The sequence below is a fragment of the Homarus americanus genome, unplaced genomic scaffold (genome assembly GCF_018991925.1).
Source record: "Homarus americanus isolate GMGI-L3 unplaced genomic scaffold, GMGI_Hamer_2.0 scaffold47967, whole genome shotgun sequence".
Classification (NCBI taxonomy): Eukaryota; Metazoa; Arthropoda; class Malacostraca; order Decapoda; family Nephropidae; genus Homarus; species Homarus americanus.
The window spans coordinates 1360474-1386030 of NW_024731965.1; the positions used below are offsets into that span (position 1 = coordinate 1360474).

At 36.9% G+C, this 25557-nt stretch overlaps 1 protein-coding gene across 9 annotated transcripts in view; it reads left to right on the top strand.

Moving 5' to 3' along the window:
- LOC121868112 (restin homolog) overlaps positions 1–25557 on the top strand; it is a 273799-nt gene that overhangs the window by 84635 nt on the left and 163607 nt on the right. For 6 of the 9 annotated variants that reach the window (XM_042368383.1, XM_042368385.1, XM_042368390.1 and 3 more), the window contains 3 exons: positions 4703–5032; positions 13336–13510; positions 17467–17704. In XM_042368383.1, the coding sequence (XP_042224317.1) occupies positions 4703–5032; positions 13336–13510; positions 17467–17704 (743 nt within the window). The remainder of the gene's footprint in view (positions 1–4702; positions 5033–13335; positions 13511–17466; positions 17705–25557) is intronic. The other 3 variants (XM_042368384.1, XM_042368387.1, XM_042368389.1) reach the window with 2 other exon arrangements.

A 25557-nucleotide genomic window follows, 5' to 3' on the forward strand; every position in this document is an offset into this window, starting at 1 on the left:
ATATCTTTCTCGCCAGAAACAGTCATCCCAATGATTATGAATACAGGTAAACTCATTTAGAAATACATCAGTACTCAGGAAAAATCGGACAGGTTTGCAACAGGCAATCAGCTGTAACTCTTGAGGAGGGGGCGGGGCATTTTTTTTCAGCTGGAAAAAATAGGCTATAGCTAAGTGTTTGAAGTACAAGCAGGGTTATGTGTACCATTAAATGTTTTTGTGTATAAATGAAAGACAACTGTGGAACAAATGGCTTAAAATGATAAAATGTGATAAAATGCTTATTGTTTAAATATACAGTTTCTGAATTTACAAATTCTAATTATTTGTGGTTTATTATATGTATGTCTATATACAGTATTCACCATTTGCAACCCCCAACTTTAGTCCTGTACCAATACAAGGTATTGGCAATTTTTCATGGGGTTGAAATCTCTGGGGTGAAACATAATCTACAAAATATCTTTTGTTTTACAGCAAGCTACAGTACATTGAGGGTAAATTCACATTCATTACCCATAAACTACAGCTAGTACAGTAGAACGTCGATTTAATGCGAAATGCGTTCCAAGAAAGGTCTCTTTAAACCGAATTCGCGCTAAATCGAAGTGTTGTTTCAATGGAATAATTTAGTTTTGTGCTTGAGAGAAACACAAAATACTAAAGAGACTTTTATTAACTAGTAAATATGAGAAAAATATATGGTGTAATGGTATATATGCAGCAAGCACTCTCTGCGGTCAAATTGAGAGCTGGACGGTACTGATACTGTACTGTGTAGTACTGTCTGCTGTCTCGGGCCACTGGCCCTCCCCGACCCAGATGCACCTCGGCCCATCTCCTAGAATAAACAAAACATTGTTTTGTACAGGCTGCAGTAATATGCTAAAACAAATACTGTACTCATAAATCAACACAATCTAAAATTACTGGATGCGAAATGGTCTGTTTACTAGCGATCAGCTTATGGAGGAGGCTGGTGGCGCTAGTGCCGCACTCCACCCGCCTCTCGTCTGACTCACTTTTCTCTCAACTTATTTTTTAATTACTTTATGCTATCAAAAATAGAATTTTAATCACCTTAAAACTTGTCCAACACATCATCCACATCACTGTCTAGTGCTGTGGCTGTTGACACATCTGACACCCGGGAAGCACTGGATGACGGCCGTGTCTACCCAGATGTAGATGGGCCAGCTACCCCAGGAGCTGGAGGAATGGAAAACATTCATTAAATTATTGAATTTCTACCACATAATTATTTCATATCATACACTCAAAATTTAATGTCTATTTTTCCAAGCAATGAACACTCAGTTTCATAACACACAGTTTCAGAACAAACTCACCTGATGAGGATAATGGATGGAAGAATGAGGTGATTTTCTTCTGTTGCTGGGCTATAATCAGTTAATCTAGCAGCTGAGAGATGTAGATGCAGCCCGATTCAACGCCTCCATCACTTGCATACTGCGTTCCATATCAGGGTCATGTTGCAGTACAGACGGTGGCAGAAGTGATGTGCTGCATAAACTCCCTCAGCTTAGGAATTGTCAGTTCCTTCCCCACTGTTTGGGGCTTATCTGTCACTTCCTCTTCTTCCTCGTATTTTTTTGCCATCTCCACCATCTCCAAGACTTCTTCAGAAGTGAGAGGATCCTCCATGCTAACAAGCAGCTCAGTCTCATCCTCTTCTTGGATTTCTTGAAATCCTGAATCACCTCTCACTTCCTTAACGAGCTTCATAATGTCTTTCACGTCCTCGCCTTCATTAAAGCCCTTGAGATCATGGACTACCTCGGGCCACAGATTACGCCACACACCATTTAGTGCAGTTTCTGGCACACTTTTCCACGCAATTGTGATGTTAGTTATGGCATCTTTGATGGTGTAGCTCTTCCAAAACGTTGCTGCAGTCATATTGTTGTCCTTGTTCATAGCTTCAGCCATTTGCCTCATGGTATTCTTGAGATATATCTCTTGAACAAGGCAATAACACCTTGATCAAGTGGCTGAATAAGTGAAGTCACGAGAAGAAGGTCAAGTTTACGTCTTTATTCACACTGCACAGGTGTTTGGAGTGCCTAGATGCATTGTCCATGAGAACCAAGGCCTTGTTGCTAAGGTTCAATTTTTTGTTAACATCGATAAATGGGGTGGCATGGCTGATGTACCACTCATCAAAAATATGAGAAGTCATCCACACCTTCTTGTTTAATCGCCAAATTACAGGAAGTTTCGAGATGTGCACATTATTCAAGGCACGAGGTCTAGCTGAATGATGGATGACGAGTGGCTTCATTCGTGCGGTGCCTGACGCTTTCGCCATGAGGAAAATCGTCAGTCTGTCCTTGCTGACCTTAAACCCTGGTGCTTTTTCTTCACTCTTCATTAGATAGGTTTTCTTGGGCATTCTTTTCCAATACAGTCCAGTTTCATCACAATTCCACAATTAGCATTACAGTATTTTTTCTTTTCTCTTATTTATTATTATTTTTATTTTTACCTCACATAGCTGACTGCAGTTACAGCTCAGTGCATCAATACATACTGGACATTCACTTCCCACACATACACACCGATGCTCTTCACTTTTCTTATTTTATAGTTTTATAGTACAGTACATTACTGTATACGATAAAACTATAAAATACTGTATATTGTACTGTATTTTCTTTATTTCTAAGCCACATTACAGTATTGTAATGATGTGCACTTGGAGCACAGAATCCCCAGTTTACCCGACCTCCTTCCTGAATTTTTCCCAGTGAGTCGAATATCGTAAAACCCAAAACTGATGATTTTTAAACAACAAAAGGTTTTAAAAATTTTAAATTGCAAAACTGAAATATCACTAAGTAAATGATGGTTAAATGAGGGATACCTGTATCTTCATAACATAATAAGCAAGGCTTGGAATTTTACCACCATATGCTGTGATCTTATGACTGCTAGCTTGCTTGAACTTTGTTATGTATTGAAAATTGAAAACAAATTTCTGTGAATATAACCACATTCACTTCCCATGTGCTTCAACTACATTGACAATGAAAACCAAAGAATGTTCAGTTTTTACAGTCATCATTCTGGAAAACAAGTGAAGAAGTGCTAAGGTTAGCAAAAACTTCAAGAGAAATTCTTATACTGTGTACTTGAAATTTACAGAAAAAGAAAAATGAGATTCAGTACTTGGGTCACACTGTGTAATTTGGGATGGGCGATAATAACTGAAATTTTATGAGCAAAATTTCAGTAGGAGGGCCAGGGGAAGGTAGAGACTGGGATGGATGGTTGACTGAAATTAAAAACTGGGTCCCCAAAGAGATGGAAAATCCTGGAGGATTGGTAAAAAAATAGCCTCCAAACCTTTAGATTTGAGGAGTGTGTCTGCCACCCCTCAGATATGAAGACGTTACTCCGATTGATTGACTCTCACCTGATGCACACGTGCCCTTCTCTTTTCCTTAATTTGCACCTCCTGCCTCTTCCCGCATCATCTATTTTTCATTCCTATTTTCTCGAATCCACATTCCTCGGCTGAACTCTCCAGGACTGCATTCATGAGCTCCTCTTGTTCCATTTCAACCCTCAGCTCATTCAATATTAAAGCATCTTGATCCTTCCATTCTTCCATTCATCATTATTCTGAATACCGGTACAGTAGTCATAGCAACTCTTCTTAGTACATCCACAATATCATGCAGCTTAATTTCAGTTATACGGTATATTTGTCTTCCATCTCATATCTTAACAACCTTCTATTATCCCCATTGTCCTGCTTCCATGTTTGCTTATGAATTTCTTTTTGAACCTGATTTCTTTGATTCTTTTACCTTTCCATTCATCCTTGGCGCGCTGTTTAGTTATCATCACGATTCTTTCCACTTCCCAATCACTACTTCTTGCATGAAGGTCTTTGACAATCATTCTATCACACAATGAAGCTTTCCTTGCAGTTATTCTTGTCTTCTCAAAACTCTCCCTTACTTCCACTCCCTGTAGTATATGCTCTTAAAAGAACCCATCTGTTATATCCCACTATTACAGTAGCTAGTTCTGTATGTACCATCAGTTCATGTTCATCACTGAACACCTATATTTACTACTTAGGTTTACTTCTGCCAGGGTATACTTCTCTTGTTCTCAGTTTTCCTTTCCCTTATTTACTACTTAGGTTTACTTCTGCTAGGGTATACTGTACTTCTCTTGTTCTCAGTTTTCCTTTCCTTTATTACCTTACTTAGGTTTACTTCTGCCAGGGTATACTGTACTTCTCTTGTTCTCAGTTTTCCTTTCCCTTATTTACTACTTAGGTTTACTTCTGCCAGGGTATACTGTACTTCTCTTGTTCTTAGTTTACCTCTCCTTTATTACCTTACTTAGGTTTAGTGGATGAAGGTCATTGCATCCAGATCTCACCTGAGTGTGACAAATATGGACATTTCTGTGACTTACAATTTTCCAAGTTTTCACTTAATCATGTACAGTAGGTACTGTACTACAGCATTGTTTTACACAAAACCCAAGACATCTAGGTTCAATATTTTGTTAAAGAATGTCATTGGGTTTATATTGCTATTATTTAAAGAATCCATGCACATTCAAACACCCTTCCTTAGGATGTTGAAGGATGTGTGAGTCTGTAAGCAGGTGAATTTTTTTAATTAATTGGAAAACTACAAGTAAAATTTTTTTTCCACAGGTAAAAATGATGGAAGTGTGGCAGGTGTGCGCTACTTTCAGTGTGAGCCTAAAAAGGGAGTGTTTTCACGACTTACTCGACTCTCTCGTACTCCTCTCACCGACCAAGACATAGAGATCCTGACTTCACGATCATCGACACTTGGGTCAGACTCTCCAAAAGCCAATGGAACACCAGCAGCAAGCGTGGCCTCTGGCCCCACCACAACCACACGTAAGGTCACACCAGCTAGTCCTCCAGCAAACAGTAAACCTGCTACTGTTGCATCTGTTAAGTCAAGCTCTCCTGCACCTGCTTCTACACCCAAGAAAGCTTCTAGTTCCACCCCAGGTATATGTTGCTGGAGCTTAAAGCATACAATAGTCAGAGATCATTAGCTTCTATTAAGTGTTGTTTCTTTCAGAGGGTTTACATACAGTACTCTTGTTTCTCTCATGATCCTCTACTTTTTCTCTCTTTCCTGGGAATTAGATCACTATACAGGCATCCCCCGGGTTATGGAAGGGATCTTTGAAAATGTTTCCGTAACGCGGGACAAATTTTTCCAATGGCTCCCATTATATAATTGGAGATGTGTTCCCAAGGAAATATTTTTGGCACATACGAATGAAAATAAACATCTTTAACACATACATCGATTACTTCATGATATAACATGGTAATAAATGCACACAACACTTGAATTTAACTCGCCAGAAATGATGTTGAGGGCTGCAGGAGGTGGTGAGGTCAGGTGGTACAATTGGAGTTACTGGGAGTTGCCTCCTTACAACATAAGTTTAATGTCTAACGTACAGGTATACCCCAAAAACTGACACCCCAATAACCGCTGTTTTGTATAACTGACGATTATATATATAGGGGAAATATTGTACCCCGCAAATTTTCCTGAAACCCCAGAGATCCGACGATTGGGAGAGGAGCAGCAGAGCTGTTTTGAATTTGGCGGGTGGTGGCGTGGCGTTAATTCTTGCCACCAGAGGGCTCTGCACGCTGCCTCTGACCCATTCCCAGCATCTTTACTTTTGTTTACACTTACCATGTTTCTGACTGTGTTTTCGTTGTTTCTGACTTCATGCATTATGCAATCATACCTAAACGCCCGAGTGATAGTTCCTCTTGTGCTGCCTCTCTTAGGGGCATCTTGATGTGATGTGATAAGGCATAATAAGAGTGGTGATGGACCAGCAAAGATTGATAGAGACTTAAACTTGCCACCCTAGACTGTCCCTGCCATCCTCAACACAGGTAAATAAGTTTCAATTTATGCTTTACATTGCTTATTTAAGGCTTATTATGCTTGCTTTATATGTCTTCTTTATTTTCTTGCTTGACAATATGCACGATAGATATATTGAGGGTATATGCGAATTTTTGGAGGGTGACCGGTCCCTAACCCCCGTACAGTATTTGTTATTTCTGGGATTAATTGCTTCGATAACTGTTGATTCGCCAACCAACGACTTTTCGTGGTCCCTATATGTGTTGGTTATTGGGGTACACCTGTAATTCCTTTATGGGATCCTTTAGCACCACTGCTTTTACTTGAGCTTGATGGTCTCTTTCCACTCATCTTGAATACGGGTACACAGAACACAGTCCTGAACACATGAAAAACCAAACAATCTGTGGTGTGAAATCAAACTGAGCACTGTTGATGTGGGTGTTCCATCCTCCACTGTATTGCAGCAACCACCAAGAATGCCACATGATATAAATTTTGTAATTTCAATTCAAATTTTTGTTCCACGGTTTATCGCGATTTTCACGTTTGAAAAACTAAAAAAATTGCCCAAATTCCGAAAGAGCAAATTTTGGGGCTGTAACCCAAATTTATTGGTCATAGCTGATTTCCAAATTCCCTAAGCGCGAATTTCCGTGACCAGAGTTTTCGTAACCCAGGGGATGCCTGTACTATAGTGTATTATTGTTTTAAGCATGATTGCAGTCTTATTTACTTAAAACCTCTTTAGGTAGGCCACAGAGAGGCTTGACAATGAGAGATGTTGGACACTTTTAAGCTTCATATGTTCAGAGCATGATGGTGTAGTATACAGTAATAGGTAAAGAAGTGGGAGGCAAATTTTCTCCTGGCAAGTTTACCATAACGAATATAAGGCTTGGAGGTCTTATTAAAAAAACAAAAAAAAACAATTAAGACTTGAGTGCTGTGATGTATTCTGAATGTCAACATTATTTTTCTGAATTATTTTGTCAGGTTGTCAGTTTCAGTCGGACATATTGTACTTGTACTGTGTGTTGCTGTTATATATGGTGCAGACTTTATTTCACTCTTATCATTTTAGGTGCTTCTGCCTGAGTACATTTCTATTGTCCCCAGCAATGTTTATCCTTTTGTATTGCACCCTAGCTGAGTTGTTTTACTGTACCTGGTCAAGCTTACTTGGCCAGAAATTCATGGCATATTAAAGTGAAAATATGGAGAACTAGTGAATAACTATGTTTCAGAAGGTTTACTTGTTGGCAAATATTTCTTGTTTAACATCCTTTCATTTTATTTTATTGATATGTCATGGAAATTGTGTTTGTTTTGTAGTGTCAGTTTGTGTGTTCTGTTCCGTAGTCCCGGAGCTGAGGCTTTATGTTGGCTGATAATATCTTGCATCTTTTTGTTGGAGCTTTCCTCTCATGATAGATTTTTTCCCTTTTATGCTGAGGTCCTCACATGTAATTCTTCCATGAGAGTGAATAATTCATTGTGGATTCTAACCAGGTGTGCTGCCTGTAAAATGTTACAAAACAAATAAAAAGGTGATGGTACTGAGTGCAGTACTGTAATGCAAAAAGAAAACCTTAAATGGTTAGTACAATACAGTATTAAAGACGTTAAAATTCCCCCAAGACTTAATGAGGGTCAGTCAGCAAGTGTACACCATGGCCAGTACTGTTCAGTGTAGGAACCATAAAATATTTTGACTGAAAAAAAGGTACGTGACATATTTTAAGTTTACAACTCTTCAACTCCAATGTAATTAGTGTATATGTTGGGCTCAAAGACCGAAAACTAACCACAACGTGTTGTGGTTGCTTAGAAAATAACCAGAAAGCAAAATTTTGCTACAGGTTAGGTATGGTTAGGTTAGGTTGTATCTATTGGGTAAAACCCAAGACGCAAAATTTCACTTTCCGGTTCTTTTGAAAATTACCACAATGCGTTGTGGTAATTTTCGGTCTTTGAGCCCAACATATGCAAAGAAAGAAATATTATTACATTTTGTTCTCCATAGTAAACCTTAAATATGGTAGAGTGGGTGACCAATTGTTACTGTACAGCACTTGGTTAGTATTGAAGAAAAAAATTGAAATTAAACTACGCTTAAAAAGCTGTAGTCTTCATACTATTATGACACATGGCAAACTGGCGAGATCATAATTTTACGTTTATATGTTTCCTGCCTCCATTTAAGCATCACGTGGGCTGATGTCACACCCAAACTGCAGCAGATGCTCACCCATGAGACTCTTCTCGTTCTTGCTGCAGCGTCATCAATAAATATTATGATAATAGAACTAATGCGCTAATAAACATTTATTTTTTGTGTGTAAATACAGTCGACCCTCGTCAATTCGGACCCCTTTAATCCGGATTTCGGATAATTCGGACAAAATCTTTTTTTTTTTTTTTTTAAAGATTTGTAGGAATATTATCTACGCGGACCTTAAGCTAAAATGCTGGTACACCCACGGCTGGGATAAAACACCAGCATCTTTTTGGTTAAATGTAACATCTCCACCACTAGTGTGGGGGGGGATGCAGCTTTTAGCTTCAGACATGAAAAATATTTACCATTTACTGCCAGTAAACAATGGAAACATAAAATATGTACCAATTAGGAATGAAAAGTTGTGCAGTTCCTTCAGCAAATGAAGCTCACCAACTTACAATAGGCTAAATTACCTTACAACTTGTTTTCAGTAGTCTATGTTGAAGTTCTTAGCACAGGCTAACTTATCATATCATATACGGTATCACAGTAATAAAAACCTTTTTGATATTTCACACTTAATATAATACCCGGTAATCTACTTCAACCTCCTATTGTTTACAACGACACATGACGCACCACCAGCTGTTGAGTATCAGCTAGATGGTACACGTGTTTTCGAATCGTTTTCAGTTAAAAAACTGCTACATCACAAGTATATTTTACCTTAACTGTGTCTGAATGAATATATTCTTGGAAATAAATAGTAGTTTTGCTAAAACGTGATGTATTTTAATGTAAAATAGGATAAAATACATGACGAAAACAAAAGATTTTACCTAACCTTCCGATGTTCAAGAGAAGTTACTCGTTTTTTTTAATAGTTTTTGGCTAAAATACTGTTATATTACATTGGTATTCTATTCATACTGTGCTTGATATAATGCATTCACGGAAATGTAATATTTTTGCTGAAATGACGTACGTATTACAGTGGAAAGTGGGATAAAATCGTGACGAAAACAATGACTTTCGCTTTCTTTCGTTCAAAAGATGTTATCGTAATCGCTTTTCGATTGGTTTTCAGTTAAAAACTGTTGTATTACAATAATATTCTATCCTAATTGACTTGAATAAATACTACGATACCATATTTCTGAATATTTTCATTAAAATCCAATCAAATCATTTTCCTTGTCATCGTCTGCAGCACCAAACAGCTTCTCCCAGTCCTCTCCTTGAACAGGGCTAGAGGGTACGTGTTTTTTGAATCGTTTTCAGTTAAAAAACTGTTACATCACACATATATTTTACCTTAACTGTGCCTGAATGAATATATTCTCGGAAATAAATAGTAGTTTTGCTGAAACGTAATGTATTTCAATGTAAAATAGGATAAAATACATGACGAAAACAAAAGACTTTACCTAAGCTTCCGATGTTTTTGAGATGTTATTCGTTTTTTTAATAGTTTTCGGTTAAAATACTGTTATATTACAATGATATTCTATTCATACTGTGCTTGATATAATACATTCACGGAAATGTAATATTTTTGCTGAAATTACGTACGTATTAAAGTGGAAAGTGGGATAAAATCGTGACGGAAACAATGACTTTGAAATATAATGCAATATTAACCCCTAAATCGATTAATTCGGACAATCGGCTAAAACGGACACCCTTCCCCCCCTATTAGTCCAAATTAACGAGGGTCGACTGTATACTGCATATAAGAATTGGGTCTGTCTAGTAAGTCTTTATCTACTTAAGACATCTGATCTGACAGCCACACTTCTCAGTTATCCCCAAGTATATGTACTATGTGTATTTATGTTTATTTTCCCCCTTTTTGAGTGTAATTTTCTTGTATTATGCTAGTCTATTTTCATACTTGAATTTATTGTATTTATATACAGTGGTCCCTCGGTTAACGAGCGCCTCGGTTAACGAGATTTCGGTTAACGAGTTACCTTCCATAAGATTCTTAACTTCGGTTAACGAGCAATCCCTCGATTAACGAGTTTCTTACGAGCCGACCAGAACATGTTTTCGCTTGCATTTGGCGGTCCACCAGCTGTAGTATTAGTCCGCCAATACAGTAATCGGTTCTAGGGCTTAAATTCCTTACCATTTTAGCAAATATCAAGAAGTTTATACTATTCAATAATTTTAAAAGTTTAATATTAATTTTTTTAGTCCTTTTAACAATTATTGAACATAATTGAAGGTAATGAAACTAGTTTTATGCACGCCATCCAGCCTCTCAACACACCATACAGGCGTCAGTCTTTGTGTCTTTTCAGTGGAGGTAACATCTTGCTCGAGACTCTCTTCAACTAAACGCTTTTTTCTGTGTTTGCAAGCAAATTATTGGTCATTTTGAAATTTATTTTACATATTGACAATATATAATGCAGTGCAGTGTTGATTAAAGAAAATAATCTTGAATTACACCAAGAGAACTAAAATTTTATGGGTGAAATGGCACCATGGGGTGACCTCTCTTCCTCCCCAATGCCTTCTCTTCTCCCTTCTCCTCCACCCCCATTCTAATTCCCATCATCATCATCATCATCATCCAGGAGCCTTCTACATACACACCTCAAAGTAAGTGTACTTTTCTACCTTTTTTGTTGAATTTAGGCAATTTTCGGTGAGCTGGAACCAATTACCCAAAAACCCATTGAAACAATGGTTTCGGTTAACGAGTTTTTCGGTTAACGAGCAACCTGCTGGAACGGATTGTGCTTGTTAACCGAGGGACCACTGTACTGTACTGTATTAATTAAATGAAAACAAATTATGGTACAGAAAAATGTAAAATCTTCAAAACGTGTGATACTAATTTAACAAAAATTTTCAAATACAAATAGATTACAGTAAGGTTCTGCTTAATGAGCAATATGCATTCTTGAAAAGTGCATGCTAGGTGAATTCTTGCTCTACGGAACCAATTTCCCAGCCTAAAGTTTACTTTAAACCCCATGGAAGAATTTAGGCCCTAAAACTTAACCTAATAAGAATTAGTACAGTACAGTGGTCCCAGTGGGTTTTTGGGTAATTGGTTCCAGCTCACCGAAAATTGTCTAAAATCAACAAAAATGGTAGAAAAGTTCACTTACTTTGAGGTGTGTATGTAGAAGGCTCCTGGATGATGATGATGATGATGATGGGAATTAGAATGGGGGTGGAGGAGAAGGAAGAAGAGAAGAGAAGTCACCCCATGGCACCATTTCACCCATAAAATTTTAGTTCTCTTGGTGTATTTCAAGATTATTTTCTTTAAATCAACACTGCACTGCATTATATATTGTCAATATGTAAAATATATTTCAAAATGACCAATAATTTGCTTGGAAACACAGAAAAAAAGCGTTTAGTTGAAGAGAGTCTCAAGCAAGATGTTACCTCCAGTGAAAACAGAGAGAGACTAACGCCTGTTTGCTGTGTTAAAAGGCTGAATGGCGCGCATTAAACTAGTCACTTTACCTTCAATTATGTTCAATAATTGTTAAAATGACTAAAAAATGGAATATTAAACTTTTAAAATTATTGAATAGTATAAACTTCTTGATATTTACTAAAATAGTAAGGAATTTAAGCCCTAGACCCGATTAATGTATTGGCGGACTAATACTAAAGCTGGTTGACCGGCCAGTGCAAGCGAAAACATGTTGAGGTCGGTTCGTAAGAAATTTGTAAACCGAATTTTTGTTCGTTAACTGAATTTAAGAATCTTATGGGAGGCAGTTCGTTAACCGAAATTTCGTTAACCGAGGCGTTCGTTAACCGAGGGACCACTGTATACTGCGCTGTACTTAGCAGAGCTGAAGATGACTGCTGCTGGTGCTGGCCTATCATTATTGGTTGAGCATGATGATCACCAAGCACCACCATGTTGTATTGGTGCACTGGCTAGCCAGGTTGGGTTAGCTGACCATTGACTTCTCAGAATACTGTACTGTATAAAAATTGAGTCCTATGAATGTACTACTCTGGTCGGCAACTCAAACCAATGACAGAGTGTGACGAGCCCCACACCGAGAATGTTACGGTTCATTTGGATGTTTGCTTGGTAAATAGAAGTTAATTCTTTGAAATTTCACGCCTTGAAACACTAAGCTCGTTAAACTGAAATCTCGTGCAATGGAACTTATTGTCTTCATTTTATTAAAAAGTTTGATCAAATTCTAGTTGAAATAATTTTCTTAAGTATGGTAAAAAATGATGTTTCTGTATTGCTTAATTTTATTAATAAAATTAAAAAAACTTTTGAACAATAGTGAATTGAGTGAGTGAGCACATTGGCTACAGTCAGACCACAAAGGGTGTGGCTGCTGTCGCAGGTCAATAAAAAGTCATATTTGGTCATCTCTTGATTTACACGGTAGGTACTTTCTTGAGAGTGGCAGTGTAAATCAAAAACATGTAAATCGAGAGGTGACTGTATTCTCCCGTATTATATGAAGGATGAAAATAAGCAAATTGATTTAAAGAGGTTAGCAAAGGAAGAGGACTAGAGCATTGTAAATGATCACAAATTGTCATTTGAGGAACACAGAGAGTAGAATGAAGTGAATAATACTTGATAGTCCTGAGCCACCGAACAAACCTGCTGTGCTGGGCTAGAAATCTCTTATGGTGACTGTGGATGCGCTTGTACAGTACAGTTCAGTACAGTATATCTAAAACTGAATTCTGTGGTTGGTAAAATGGTGTACAATATTCTGTACAGTATATAAAATATGGGTACTGTATTCAGAGCTGAGGATGGCAAAACATTGCAGTATTACCTCATAATTCAATTATAATTTTGTCTAGATGTGTCATCTTGGCAACTTATAAAAAGTTATTATCTCATTTTTATTTTTACAGCCAAGAAAAAAGTTTCATATAACATTTATTACTGAGTTCTACATACATCATTCCTAGTAATGGACTGGTTAGTTATTTTCTTAAACCTTCATCAGTCATTTTTTTTTCTCAAATTTTACTTTGATCTTTTTTTCTATTAAGATTAGCTGTGATTGTCTACCTCCAGAGGTTAGTACAGTATAATATACAGAGTTTCTGTATTTAGCACGTAGACTGTTATAGTAATGGCCAGTGAATGGAACTTGTATTACACGATGACACTTGGGGTCTTGAGATGATAAAATATATAGGTTCCTTCATTTGTTTTAGCTTCGTCTTCACCCGATATGAAAGTTGGAGATCGTGTAGTCATCGCTAGTGCTACAGGTGTCCGACATGGTGCCCTACGCTTTGTCGGCAAGGCAGATTTTGCTGAGGGTGTCTGGGCTGGCGTGGAATTGGATGAACCTACTGGGAAAAATGATGGGTCAGTGGCTGGCAAAAAGTAAGTAACAAATTCTTATTCACTCTGAAGCTGTCTCCTTTTTATTGTTTTACTTATGGCAATCATTATTAATTTTTCTTGTGCCATCATGTATTGTATTATCATCTTAGCGTTTTGTACATTCATCTATGATATCCATTGTTAGCTGTTCCTGTATCCATATTGGTTATGTATAGTAAGGTAGCACAGTAAAGGCTTTTGGGTTGTATTTTTCATTTGTTTTCAAGAGACTATTACACTAAAGTGTCTACCCATTTATATTTTCTTTTTGGCATAATTTTGAAATGTAACAGCCTGAGTATGACAAGAAGAAGGATGAGAGATTAGCTATGATTATTATTCTAAGGAAAAGGGCAGATGAGATACTGTATTAGAAATTAAGTACAGTACAGTAAAGAGAATGGGTATCAAAGAGTTGATAAAGAATAGGTTGAAGGATTGTTAAAAGTTTTGCAAGAGGAGCTAGTGCTTCATTGGGGAACTAGTTACATAGGTTGAGAAAGTCAACAGAACAAGTGAAATAGCTCATAATGAAGGAGGTACAGGTTGTACCTCTCTAGTCCGGCAACCTCGGGACCTGACCGGTGCCGGACCATGGAAATTCACCCTTTTCCTGGATAGATAGTGACTTGTGCTTATGCTTGGAAGCACTAGCACCACTTTCTCTGCATCATGGTCTCTTTGAAGACATATTGAAGGGTTAAATGTCATATAGTAGCTTCTCAAATTTCACGAGTTTTTAATTCTTAACGTATTTTATTGGAACACAAAAAAATAAATAAATAAAAATTTTGACGGCGGAAACTTGAATTTCGACGGGTTTGAACGGCCCGCCAACGTGCAGATGATGTGCATAATCGTGTAAACAGCGTCATTTCTCTTATGTACAAAAGATTCATTATTGTTTATTACTGAATGTCTTTTTTATTGAATTAATGTTTATGTGTGCAAAATGAGCAATACAATTCATTAATAATATGTAGAATATTAAAACACGAGGAAATGACACAGCATTGTTTTCGTTGATTACAAAACCAGTGACTGACTGGTTCTACATATAAAACTGAAGAAAATAAGACCCTGGCTGTAGCTGTAGTAAAATTAATATGGTTGTTTTAAGTAATGTTATTTAATGTTAATAAATGGAACAATATAAGTAGCTAACCATTAATGGTAAAAAAAAGTGAGACCGCGTATGTAAGTGCGCACATGTGAAAACATATCGTCATTACTCTACATAAGAATATGAAAGCAACACTTATTTACTGCTCATATATATTGAAGGGTTAAATGTTGTACTCTGTATAGACAAGCAGAGAGAGAGAGAAAGAGAGCAGCCGAACTGCCGGATGTAAACAAACCTTAATTTCCCGCGGCTTTGTTTTGTTTTTTTTACGGGGATTAGCCCACCCGGGCATAGGTCACTGACCCACATTGGGGCCTGAGGGGCAAAAATTTAATACTCCTGTAATAATAATAATAATAATAATTCAGATAAGTAAAAAAAAAAGAAAAAAAAGCTGCCTATCTATCTATTGGACAAACTAAAGTCGTTCCGGACCACGGGAGTTTCCGGACCACAGAATGCCGGACTAGAGAGGTACAACCTGTACTTTATATATATACCTGGAAAAAAAGAGGAGTGACTGCCGGATGAAGCAAATATATTGAAAAGATGTTGATTGTAAAAGATGAGAGAGTGGTAGAGTTATTTTTTGGACCTGTTGTCTACAAAAATACAGTAAAATGATTTTTATCAATACAGTAAGATAACAAAATTTATACCACTTTTTATGATTAAAATAGGCTGCCTAAATGGGTGAGAAGGCAGTGCTAAGAGAAAGAGATAGTTAGGGGAGCCACAGCACTTGTTGCTACACTCTACATTTCTCATGTAATATTTGCCCATCAAGGGGGTAACTGAGACTTATTGCTGCATGGCAACTGCTCCAGTGACGTGTCTGAAGATAAACTTGTCCTCAAACTTGATGGTCCATTGAATGGACTCAAATCAAACAATAGCGAAACTTAGTGACGTCCAGGTGGTCGGGAGCAGTATAAGGGTTAACGCTGCTAATGTTAGAGTAACACAATCCAAACTGACGTGTCAACAATAAAGTGAATGATTAAGAGATATTGTACATAAAATACAGTACCTGTACTGTGTGGGTATGAAAACTAATAATAGTGTAGATGTAAAGTAAAAGATTAACAGTTAACTCAATAAGTGTCCACCAGTTCTGGTATAAGTCATCCTGCCAGGTTTCCCCCAAAAGAGCTTTTTTGGTGTACAGTATTTTATTGTCAAAAGACAGAACACTTGCATAATTTTGTGCTCTGGGGATTTAAACTTCTTGGTACACATCAATACACTGTATGTACACTACATGCATCTTGGAGATTTCTCCCGAGCCTTTCAGGCAAGTAAGCCAAATATGAATTTAAAATGATTTTTTTCTACTATTTTGCATTCATAAATGTTTTATTTATTTCCACTCATTACTCACTTGCTCATGGTTAACTAAGTAATAAAGAATAAATGTTTTACTAATTTTGCCATGACGAATGTTTGATATAGAATAATAAGGACCATGTGACAGCAACGATGGGCCTCGACTCTCTGGCCTGCTGACTGAACATAAACAATGCTATATTTTTATTTTATTTCAATATATTTTATTTTCTACCTTTTTCTGTTTATTTCTTTTGATTTATGTGACTTTCAAAAATATAAACAAAATATTTATGTAAACACTTTATCAAAAACTAACATGACATTTTCAACACCTCTTGCAACTAAACATTTCACCACGCTCTACCTCACGTCACCAAAACAATACCGTGTTCTTTGTAAGTTAGATATGAAAGAAATATGTCACCATGCAAAAACACTTGAATATAAGTTGTTAGTACTGTACCTCTTAAGCTATGTGGTGTGGCATGTTAGTGTTTGTCTGTCAGGGAAACGGCGAACAAAGGAGGAATGAATACGAGATAAGACAGGGAGGCCAGGCATAATTCACTCCTAGGCTGAGCAAGAGGGGAATGACAGGCTGTAGTGTGGCACCCCACTTTTCCCCCATCCCCCAACTCACCCAGCGCCTGGGACATTCTACCTCTCGTCACCAAAACAATATGATTTTCTTTGTAAGTTAGATATGAAATGAATATGTAGTGTGGTATGCTAGTGTGTCTTTGTCAAGGAGAGAGTGAACAAGAGAGGGATAAATGTGGAATAAGGCAGGGAGGCCAGCTCTGCCCCCACCTACAACCCATCAGGGCACCCAGGATGTTGAGACAGTTGCCACTAGTCCCGTTTTCATTTATTTGGCTGTAAGATGTCATTAGTGAGCGCGAGAGATTTTTAAATACAGTGGTGTTTAAAAATGGCGGTGCCGCTGTAATGATGATGCTGTCTTATATATATATATATATATATATATACTGGAGTGATATATCCGTTAGCTCAGCACTTTTAGGAATGAGAGATTTCTGGGTAACAAGATGACTCTCTCAAAACCAGAAAAAATCCCTCATCCCCTGAATTTTCCGAGTATTGGGAAAACTTTCTCGGAAGTTGCAGAGATTGTGCATTACATCATCTCTCGAACCCATAAAGAAATCACCCATGCCTGAAATTTTCTGGGTACCGGAAAAATTTTTCCTGATTTTTCATCTGTTAAACCCAAAAACAATCCCGCCTCGTAATTTTCCGGGTACCAGAGAAAATGTGCCCCTCGTAGAATTGTTCCTAAAGCCGGAATTTTCCAGAAAATTCCAGCTGTAGGATTGATTTTCCGAGAAAATTTCAATTCTGGCTATCGCAGGGTTCCGGTTAAGAGGGATTCCAGCTAACGGAGATATTACTTGTGTATGTATACTGTACTGTAATATAAATACCGTACATACATACTGTAACTGTATATGTATTCATTCCAACAATTATTTTTCTGCAGATATTTTGAATGCAAAGACAAGTATGGACTCTTTGCTCCTATTGCTCGTGTGAGCAAGTTCACTGGTGGGTCAGCCACTCCTCGTCGGACATCTGTAATGCCCCAGACTCCCCGATCCACTGTCCGTCGATCCAACAGCAGGGAGTCACTAGGTGGATCATCGGTTGCATCATCCACCACTTCATCTATCCGGGGTACCAGGGTAAGACTTGGCGTCACATCCCTCACACCAGGCCAGGTACGGTGTCTCCCAACTTCTTGCTGTTATTCATGGATGTTATCCTGGGCAGTGGCTTTCTGAAGAATATTTTGTGGGAATACAGTACAGTAATTAGATTATTACAGAGCACTGTAGATGTGAATGGCTATTCAAGTGATTGCTAAATGTCTGTCTTGACTCACTCACAAACCAGTTCTGAATGCAAGTTTAAGAGCTTATCATTTTTTAAATAATAAAATTTATCCAGCTTTGTAAGATCTGAGCAAATGTATTGTTGTAGAAAGTTTTTAAATCATTATGCATCTTTCTTGAGGCTTATTGATTGTCATTCACTGCACTACTATACTGTACATGCCTCTTGTAAATACCATAATGAAATGATGTTTATAATATAACTTTTAAAAGCCACTGCTTCAATGGATCACAGTATAAAGCAGCAGAAATATGGGGTAAGCTAGACCAGCCTTCTTGGACAGTTATTGGTACACACAAAATTTTAACATTGAAACAGAACCCAACCAAAATTTTAAGTGGATATTAGTGGTCTGTTGGTTTATAACAGAAGCGGATTGTTACTCACAAATGCTGATAGTTTTGTAATGTACTTATACAGCTCTCTTCTCCTGTATTTATGGATGCTGGCTTGTGCCCAGGGCAATGCCAGTTGATCAAGCTGTGAATGGGTACCTACCTTCAGAGTAGGGGAAATGAGTGCAATGCCTCCTAGGTGCTAAGGCTTTGTATGCAGTGTGCTTTATCATACTGCCCTTGAGACTCAGGTTCATTCAGCTCCACAGTTAATATTCCTTTAGAATTTGGATCACTGACATTATTACAGTCAGCTCGATTGATATTAACTTGAAAGAAAATAGATAAAACACATTTTTATGAGGACTTCGCTGTGTGTGCTTTGCTCTCTGCATATTTTGTGTTGGAAATAGAATGAGTTTGAATCTTAGAGTGAGTTATATTTTGTTTGTGTTGGCATAAATGCACATTCAAGCAAGTGTAAGTTTTAAGTGTAACTGAAATAAATTACTTATTGTGATAATACTGATGGACCTTAATTTCACTGTTATGTTTTGGCTCTGGACTGAATAAGGTGAAGGGTGAAAGTTAATGATGTTTGATTTAACAGAATCTAACCCAATGTGGCAACTATTATTGCTTAGGGAGTGACTTTTAATGGTGGTGTGTGGGGGCTAAATAGAGTTAAGATGGAGCAGAATTAACATGGTGCTGCATGTTAATAGTTTTATAATTTTCATAAATCCACAAATAGTTTGTTGTAGTGTAAACATTAGCATAACTGTTTTACATTTATGATAATTGATCTTGAGAAACTTTTTTGTAAGCTTTATTTTATTCGGTTATATTACTGTGCACAGTTGGTGGCTTCTTGAAAGTTACTGGTACTTCAATAGCCTACTTAATTTGAGAATTATTAATTTAAGCCAATAATTTATGTAATGTTCTTGTCATTCGTGTACTGTACTGTGTATCGTTCTTCTGTTTTCTTTCATTACCCAAAAATTATTCATAAATTACTCTCCTTACTTAGTTATTTGTATCATATCTTCATGAATCATTAAGTTGGTCTTAGTTTTTTACAGTAACCACAAATACATACTGTATGTAGAAGATGATAAAGAGCAGCCATAGTTTAAGGAACTAAGATACAGTATTATTCATGTAAAGAAAATTAAGAGTGTGATAAATAGCAGTAGTATACAGTATAGATGTACTGAGAAATAGTGAAGTATTTTTGGTCTTCTTGTAGGTGAAAAAGCTCGATCCATATATACCAAAGTTTGTGTGGTTTTGTGCAACTCCTCTATAATACTGTACCATGATTCATAATTTCAAATTGTTTTTTGTCTTGTTTGGCAACTTTATAAACACTCTGAAACTTTTTATTTAATGTTTAGAGAAATGTCGTATAGATCAGTTATTAATTGAAGATGAATCGGTTGTTTTGTCATATTTTATGACATAGTATTGTTTACACAGTAAAAAAAGTACCTCACGGATTATGTACAAAACAATATGACACCACGGAGGAGGGATAGTGGAATATGTGTGTGTGTTGGTCCTGTGTTGTGGTGGTACTCCTGCTGTCCTTGCCTGAGGGTGTCCTCTCATATCTGTTGCTAACAACATATATAGGTGATGGTATAACTGAATATGAACACATTGGGTGATGTATGGATCATCATGGAAGTCAGCAGACCCCGCCCCCCGAGCGATACTTTTTTTACTGTGTGTGTACGATGTATTTCATAGGTAGTGTTAATATGAAAGAAGGGCTTAGTAACATATTTTTCATGAAGTACATTAGTCACATTTTAACTGTACTGTATGTATAATTTTTTTTAGTCTTGTTAGTTATTTTAATTTGATGGAAGGTTTAAAGTACAATGGTCCCTCGGACGAACAGTTCGATTAACGAAATTTCGGTTTAAGAATTAGCTCCCATAAGGATTTTCAGTTCGATTAACGAAATCCTTACGACAAACACGTTTTGTTGTGTGCATCAGCTGATCGGCTAGTCTGCCAATACAGTCATTGGTTCTATGTTTACATTCGTTTCCAGCGGAGTAAATATCAAGAAAGTTGGTTTCTTGAATATTTTTTCATTTTTTATATTAAAATTATTGGTCATTCTAATTTAGTTAACATATTGATAGTATATACGGTACAGGGAACAGTTTTTGTGCGCCCATCAACTGATTGAATCACCCACCAATTCTTCTCAGTTTAACTTTATTTACAGTGGAGTGAACATCGATTTTGTTGGTCTCTTGAATATTTTTGCATTTTTACATTAAAATTATTGGTCATTCTGAAATTTAGTTAACTTATTGATTATATACAGTGCAGAAATTATTATGAAACACGAAGAAGGCATTAGAACCAATGCACTCTGTAAAGAATATGGCATGACATCATCGACTGCCTCTACAATCAGCTGTTTGATGTGTTAACAAAGCTGGCCTTCTAACACATACTGGAGTATTAAGATAAATTAGTCACAATAACAGGTTAAGACTCTAAAACCACATTTTATGTAATATGTTGATTGTATGAGAGCTGCTGAGAACTATATGTATGTACAGTACAGTCCAGTCCAGTACAGTATATACGTGAGAAATATTAACAAGTAAAAGATTAGGTATGGAAAGCTCTGACTTTTCTAGACAACCGGTATATGTTTGAATGAAAATAATTCAAATTTTTTAAGGACATATTTTATGTTCATATTTCAGAAAGAACTGTCTTTATGACTGAGGATTCAGTTGTCCTTTTGCCTGTGTGCAGTATTGTGCAGGGGGATGTATGAAAGGACATTTTTCAATTTTGTTAATTGTAAGTTAATTTGGTAATGATATACAGTACAGGAGTACCCCGGTTATCGCCAAGGTTGGCGTTCCTAAAAGTTAACGTGGATAACGAATTTGCGAATATTGGGTAAATTTTCCCCATAAGAATCAATGTAATTAGGGGGGATGCATTCCCAGATGGCAACTTTCTCCACATTTTTTCATATACACTCAGTACACAGGGGGTCCTCATTATCTGAGGCTATTAGGGACTGGAAAATTGCCACTTAAAGTGGGAAATTTCTGGCCACAAGAAATAATAGAAACAGGGTTTGACTGGGACTATAAGACACTAAATGTTACTCAGAAGGATCATTTTTATACTGTACCAGTAAATGTCAGGAATGAATAAAATTACAGTTGTACCCCACTTAACGCGGTCAATTGAACCCAGAGGGTCCCGTTAAGTGAAAACCGCGTTAAGTGAATAACAGAACATATGGGATTAATTCCAATAGAACCCAGCCCGACCCCCAAACTCCACTTTTTGACGACAAATAACTATGTTGTAGTAAAAATAACATCTTAATTTTATGATGGTACATGCACACAATTAATACTTAAGAGAAATACAGTCGCCAAGTTAATGTCCATTCAAATAATGGACTCAACTCCCTCCCCCTCTCACACTACAGTACACAGCCAGCTAACAGATGGTCGGTCGGTCCCTCCCTCCCCCCCCCCACCCCCCACCAACCGTCCCAAGGAGATGTGTGGGATAACCTCAAACTAAAGTTAGGAAAATATAATTGACATTGCTGGATTCCTTGTAAGACCAGGAATATTTTGAATATAAATGTCATATATTTTTCACAAAAGATAACATACTTACTCAGATTAAACATTTTATCTAAAAATTGTATGTTTAATGCAAAAAATATGTTGTTTATATTCAAAATGATCACCAAATTATAAGAATTCCAGCAATGTAAATTATATTCTGGCTGGATAATTTGTATGAATTTTATGAGCTAAAACAAATATCTACAGTTAATAAAAAAAAAATATATTCTTCAACACTATCTGTCAATCAAAGTACCCCACCTTGCCTCCCCCCCTCTTCCAACCGCGCGGTCAGTCCCAACCCTCCCCCCACCCCCCACCAATCCTCCATTCAAGAGTTTTTAACATTTAGTAATAAATAATACCTCAGATTAAAGTTAGGATAATATAATTGACATTGCTGGATTCCTTGTAAGACCAGGAATATTTTGAATATAAATGTCATATATTTTGGACAAAAGATAACATACTTACTCAGATTAAACATTTTATCTAAAAATTGTATGTTTAATGCAAAAAATATGTTGTTTATATTCAAAATGATCACCAAATTATAAGAATTCCAGCAATGTAAATTATATTCTGACCGGGTAATTTGTATGAATTTTATGAGCTAAAACAAATATCTTCAGTTAAAAAAAAATAATTCTTCACCGGGTAACAGATGGTCGGTCGGTTGGTCCCTCCCTCCCCCCACCCCCCACCAACCGTCCCAAGGAGATGTGTGGGATAACCACTAAATTTTAATAAATAATACCTCAAACTAAAGTTAGGATAATATAATTGACATTGCTGGATTCCTTGTAAGACCAGGAATATTTTGAATATAAATGTCATATATTTTGGACAAAAGATAACATACTTACTCAGATTAAACATTTTATCTAAAAATTGTATGTTTAATGCAAAAAATATGTTGTTTATATTCAAAATGATCACCAAATTATAAGAATTCCAGCAATGTAAACTATATTCTGGCTGGGTAATTTGTATGAATTTTATGAGCTAAAACAGGCAGTCAGGCAGGGTGGCGGGTGGGGGGTGGTGCGAATCTAAAAATAGCTCTCGAGCCGGACACTCACCGCGTTGCTGTGGAAAAATCCGCGTTAAGTGAAAGTTCAGCTTTGGCAAGGCACCGCGTATATGCGAAAACGCGTTAAGTGAAAGCGCGTTAAGCGGGTAATACTGTAATAGAGTACAAATAAAATAAAATAAAAAAATACCACAATGCCACTTGGCAATAGTTTCACTACACACAGGACATGGGAGACAGGAGCGGCTGAGAACCTCCACACCGCTCCCCCTTCTCCCCCCCACTATCTGTGTGCTAACTCCTATGCACAAAGAAATGTTTATTTTCTTAATGTTTTTGACCTCATGATAATCATATCTTTAATTTTATTTTGAACATTCTGTATGAACAATTGTGTGTACACGTAACAGAGTGGAAAATAAATTACTTAATATGTATCTACCTGAAAATTACAAATTGAAAAATAACAGTAACACAGATCACAGCTTGGCTTGGTAAGGGGATGTAGCTACAGTGACAGTCTAACTTGGCAACATGTCAAGTCCACATATACGTTCACTTCCCACACATACAGTACACACCCATGCTCTTCATTTTCCCATTTTATAGTTTTATGTTATTATTTTTTCTAAGCCACATTAGAGTATTCATTACTTGTGACAAACTGATATTATTTTTTATAATTCGTTTTGAGAGTATCGATTGCAGGTGTTAAAACATCAATTGCAAATAATTGGGGTTGTGAATCGTGAGGTATTCCTGTACTGCAATATATACTGTACTGTCTCTGTACTGTCTTGAGACTAATTGCTTGTGTGCTTGTGATCCATAGACTTTAAGTTATGTGTCTAATTACAATTCATATATTTTTTTAAGTTTTAAACATATTGAAATGTAAAGTACTTTTTTTGTCAAGTATTCTAGTGAACAAACTCAGTGCATCACTTACAAATTTAATGATATACTTGTATCAATAAATTCTTGGCCTTTAAATACAAAGCTACTGATAAGATGTAGATAATAATGTCTTAGTATATTATAAAATCTGACATATTAAGTTGTATAAACACAATGTGGGAAAGCTCTATCTACTGCAGCAACTTTTAAACCTGTGGTGACATCATCACTGTAAACCCCATTGTACTTGTAGGTTTGCTTTATTTACCTAATGACCACCCCCAGCTGGAGGCATTCAAAATGGGAGGAGGCCAATGGTCTTTGTAAGTTCCCCCATTGTTTTTTATATTCTTGTAGAGGGCTATTTTCAAGCTCAGTACTGTTATCGGTTCCACAGCTTGAGCTGGTAAACTGTTTCATAGGTCAAACACCCTTTAAAAAGTGCTTTTTATGCACATCACCTTGGTGAGCTTGAAGCTGTGTCTTCTTGTGATGGTGTCGTTTTAATTTTGAACAATTGAGCAGGGTTTATGTCATCCATCCCTTTCTAGGTTTTGAATGTATCTATGAGATCCACCCTATTGTGTCTAGTCTGAAGATTTATCAGTTTTAAGGGCCTGGTTAAACTGGACAGGCCTTCCCCCTTGATTATTGTCCAGATTAGAGGGAGTTTACTGTACTTGATGGTATGCTGATTGGTATATAGTTTTCTGATGCAAAGTTTTTACCTTTCTTGTATATTTGGGTAATAGCTGATTTCCAATTCCTAGGCAGGTTTTCTTGACTGGGATTTCTTAAATACTGTAGGAATGGAGTGCATCTCGCTTGCTACCTCCTTTATCACCTTGGTCTGTGCACTTCTGAAAAATAGAATTCGTTTAGGCTCGCTGCTTTAATTTTGATGATGACATCTGTGAATGCTATCTCTCAGTTCATTGACAATCCATTAGGTATGTATCCTCCTAGATATTGGCATATTATTCAGTATCTCACAAGAACTCTGAGAAAAGTAATAGTTTTGGGTATATGGTGACAGTTTATTGTCCTCCAAAGCCAGGTTGTCCTCATCCTTCAGAGGGCCAAGGTGATCTTTGCTCTTCATTTTGCTTCTGGTATATGCATAAAAGGACTTGGAACCTTCCTAATAATTTGGATTTTTTAGTTTACTATAAAATCTACATCATGTTTTTGCTTCGGTGTTTCTTCCACAGTTGGTATTTTCTTTTGATGGTTCTCTTGAATTGTTTATTCATCCATCTGGATTTTCTTTCACTCCTTAACTTCTGGGGTACACATTCTTCCTCTGCTGTCTCAAGGATTTCCATAAATTCTTGCCATAATTTGTCTGTACCTGATTCCTCCTTAACCCCTTCACTATGAGGATGCCACTTTTGATATTTTATTTGGCTAACACAAGGCACAAATGATTAACGGTATTTCCCCAGAATATTCTCTCAGACTTCTCCTTCATGAGGTGATAATCCCTGCAGTTGAAGTTATAATATTCCTGTTCATCTACTCTATCCTGCCCTTCAAACATTGTATTCCACCTTTGTATATATTGGCAGTTGGCTGGAGCTAATTACTGTATGTGGACCTCATTCACCAGTTGTGAAGAATGTTGCTTCCCTTCATGGGTTCTGTCACATGATGTGTCTTGTATGAGGTTGAGGAATTCCTTTCCTTCAGCTTGTGAGGTGAGGTAAGTTTCACCCACTTTCTCTCATCTTGAAATTAAAATGTCCTGTGATGAGAGCATGTGATTTAGGTGCTGTCTG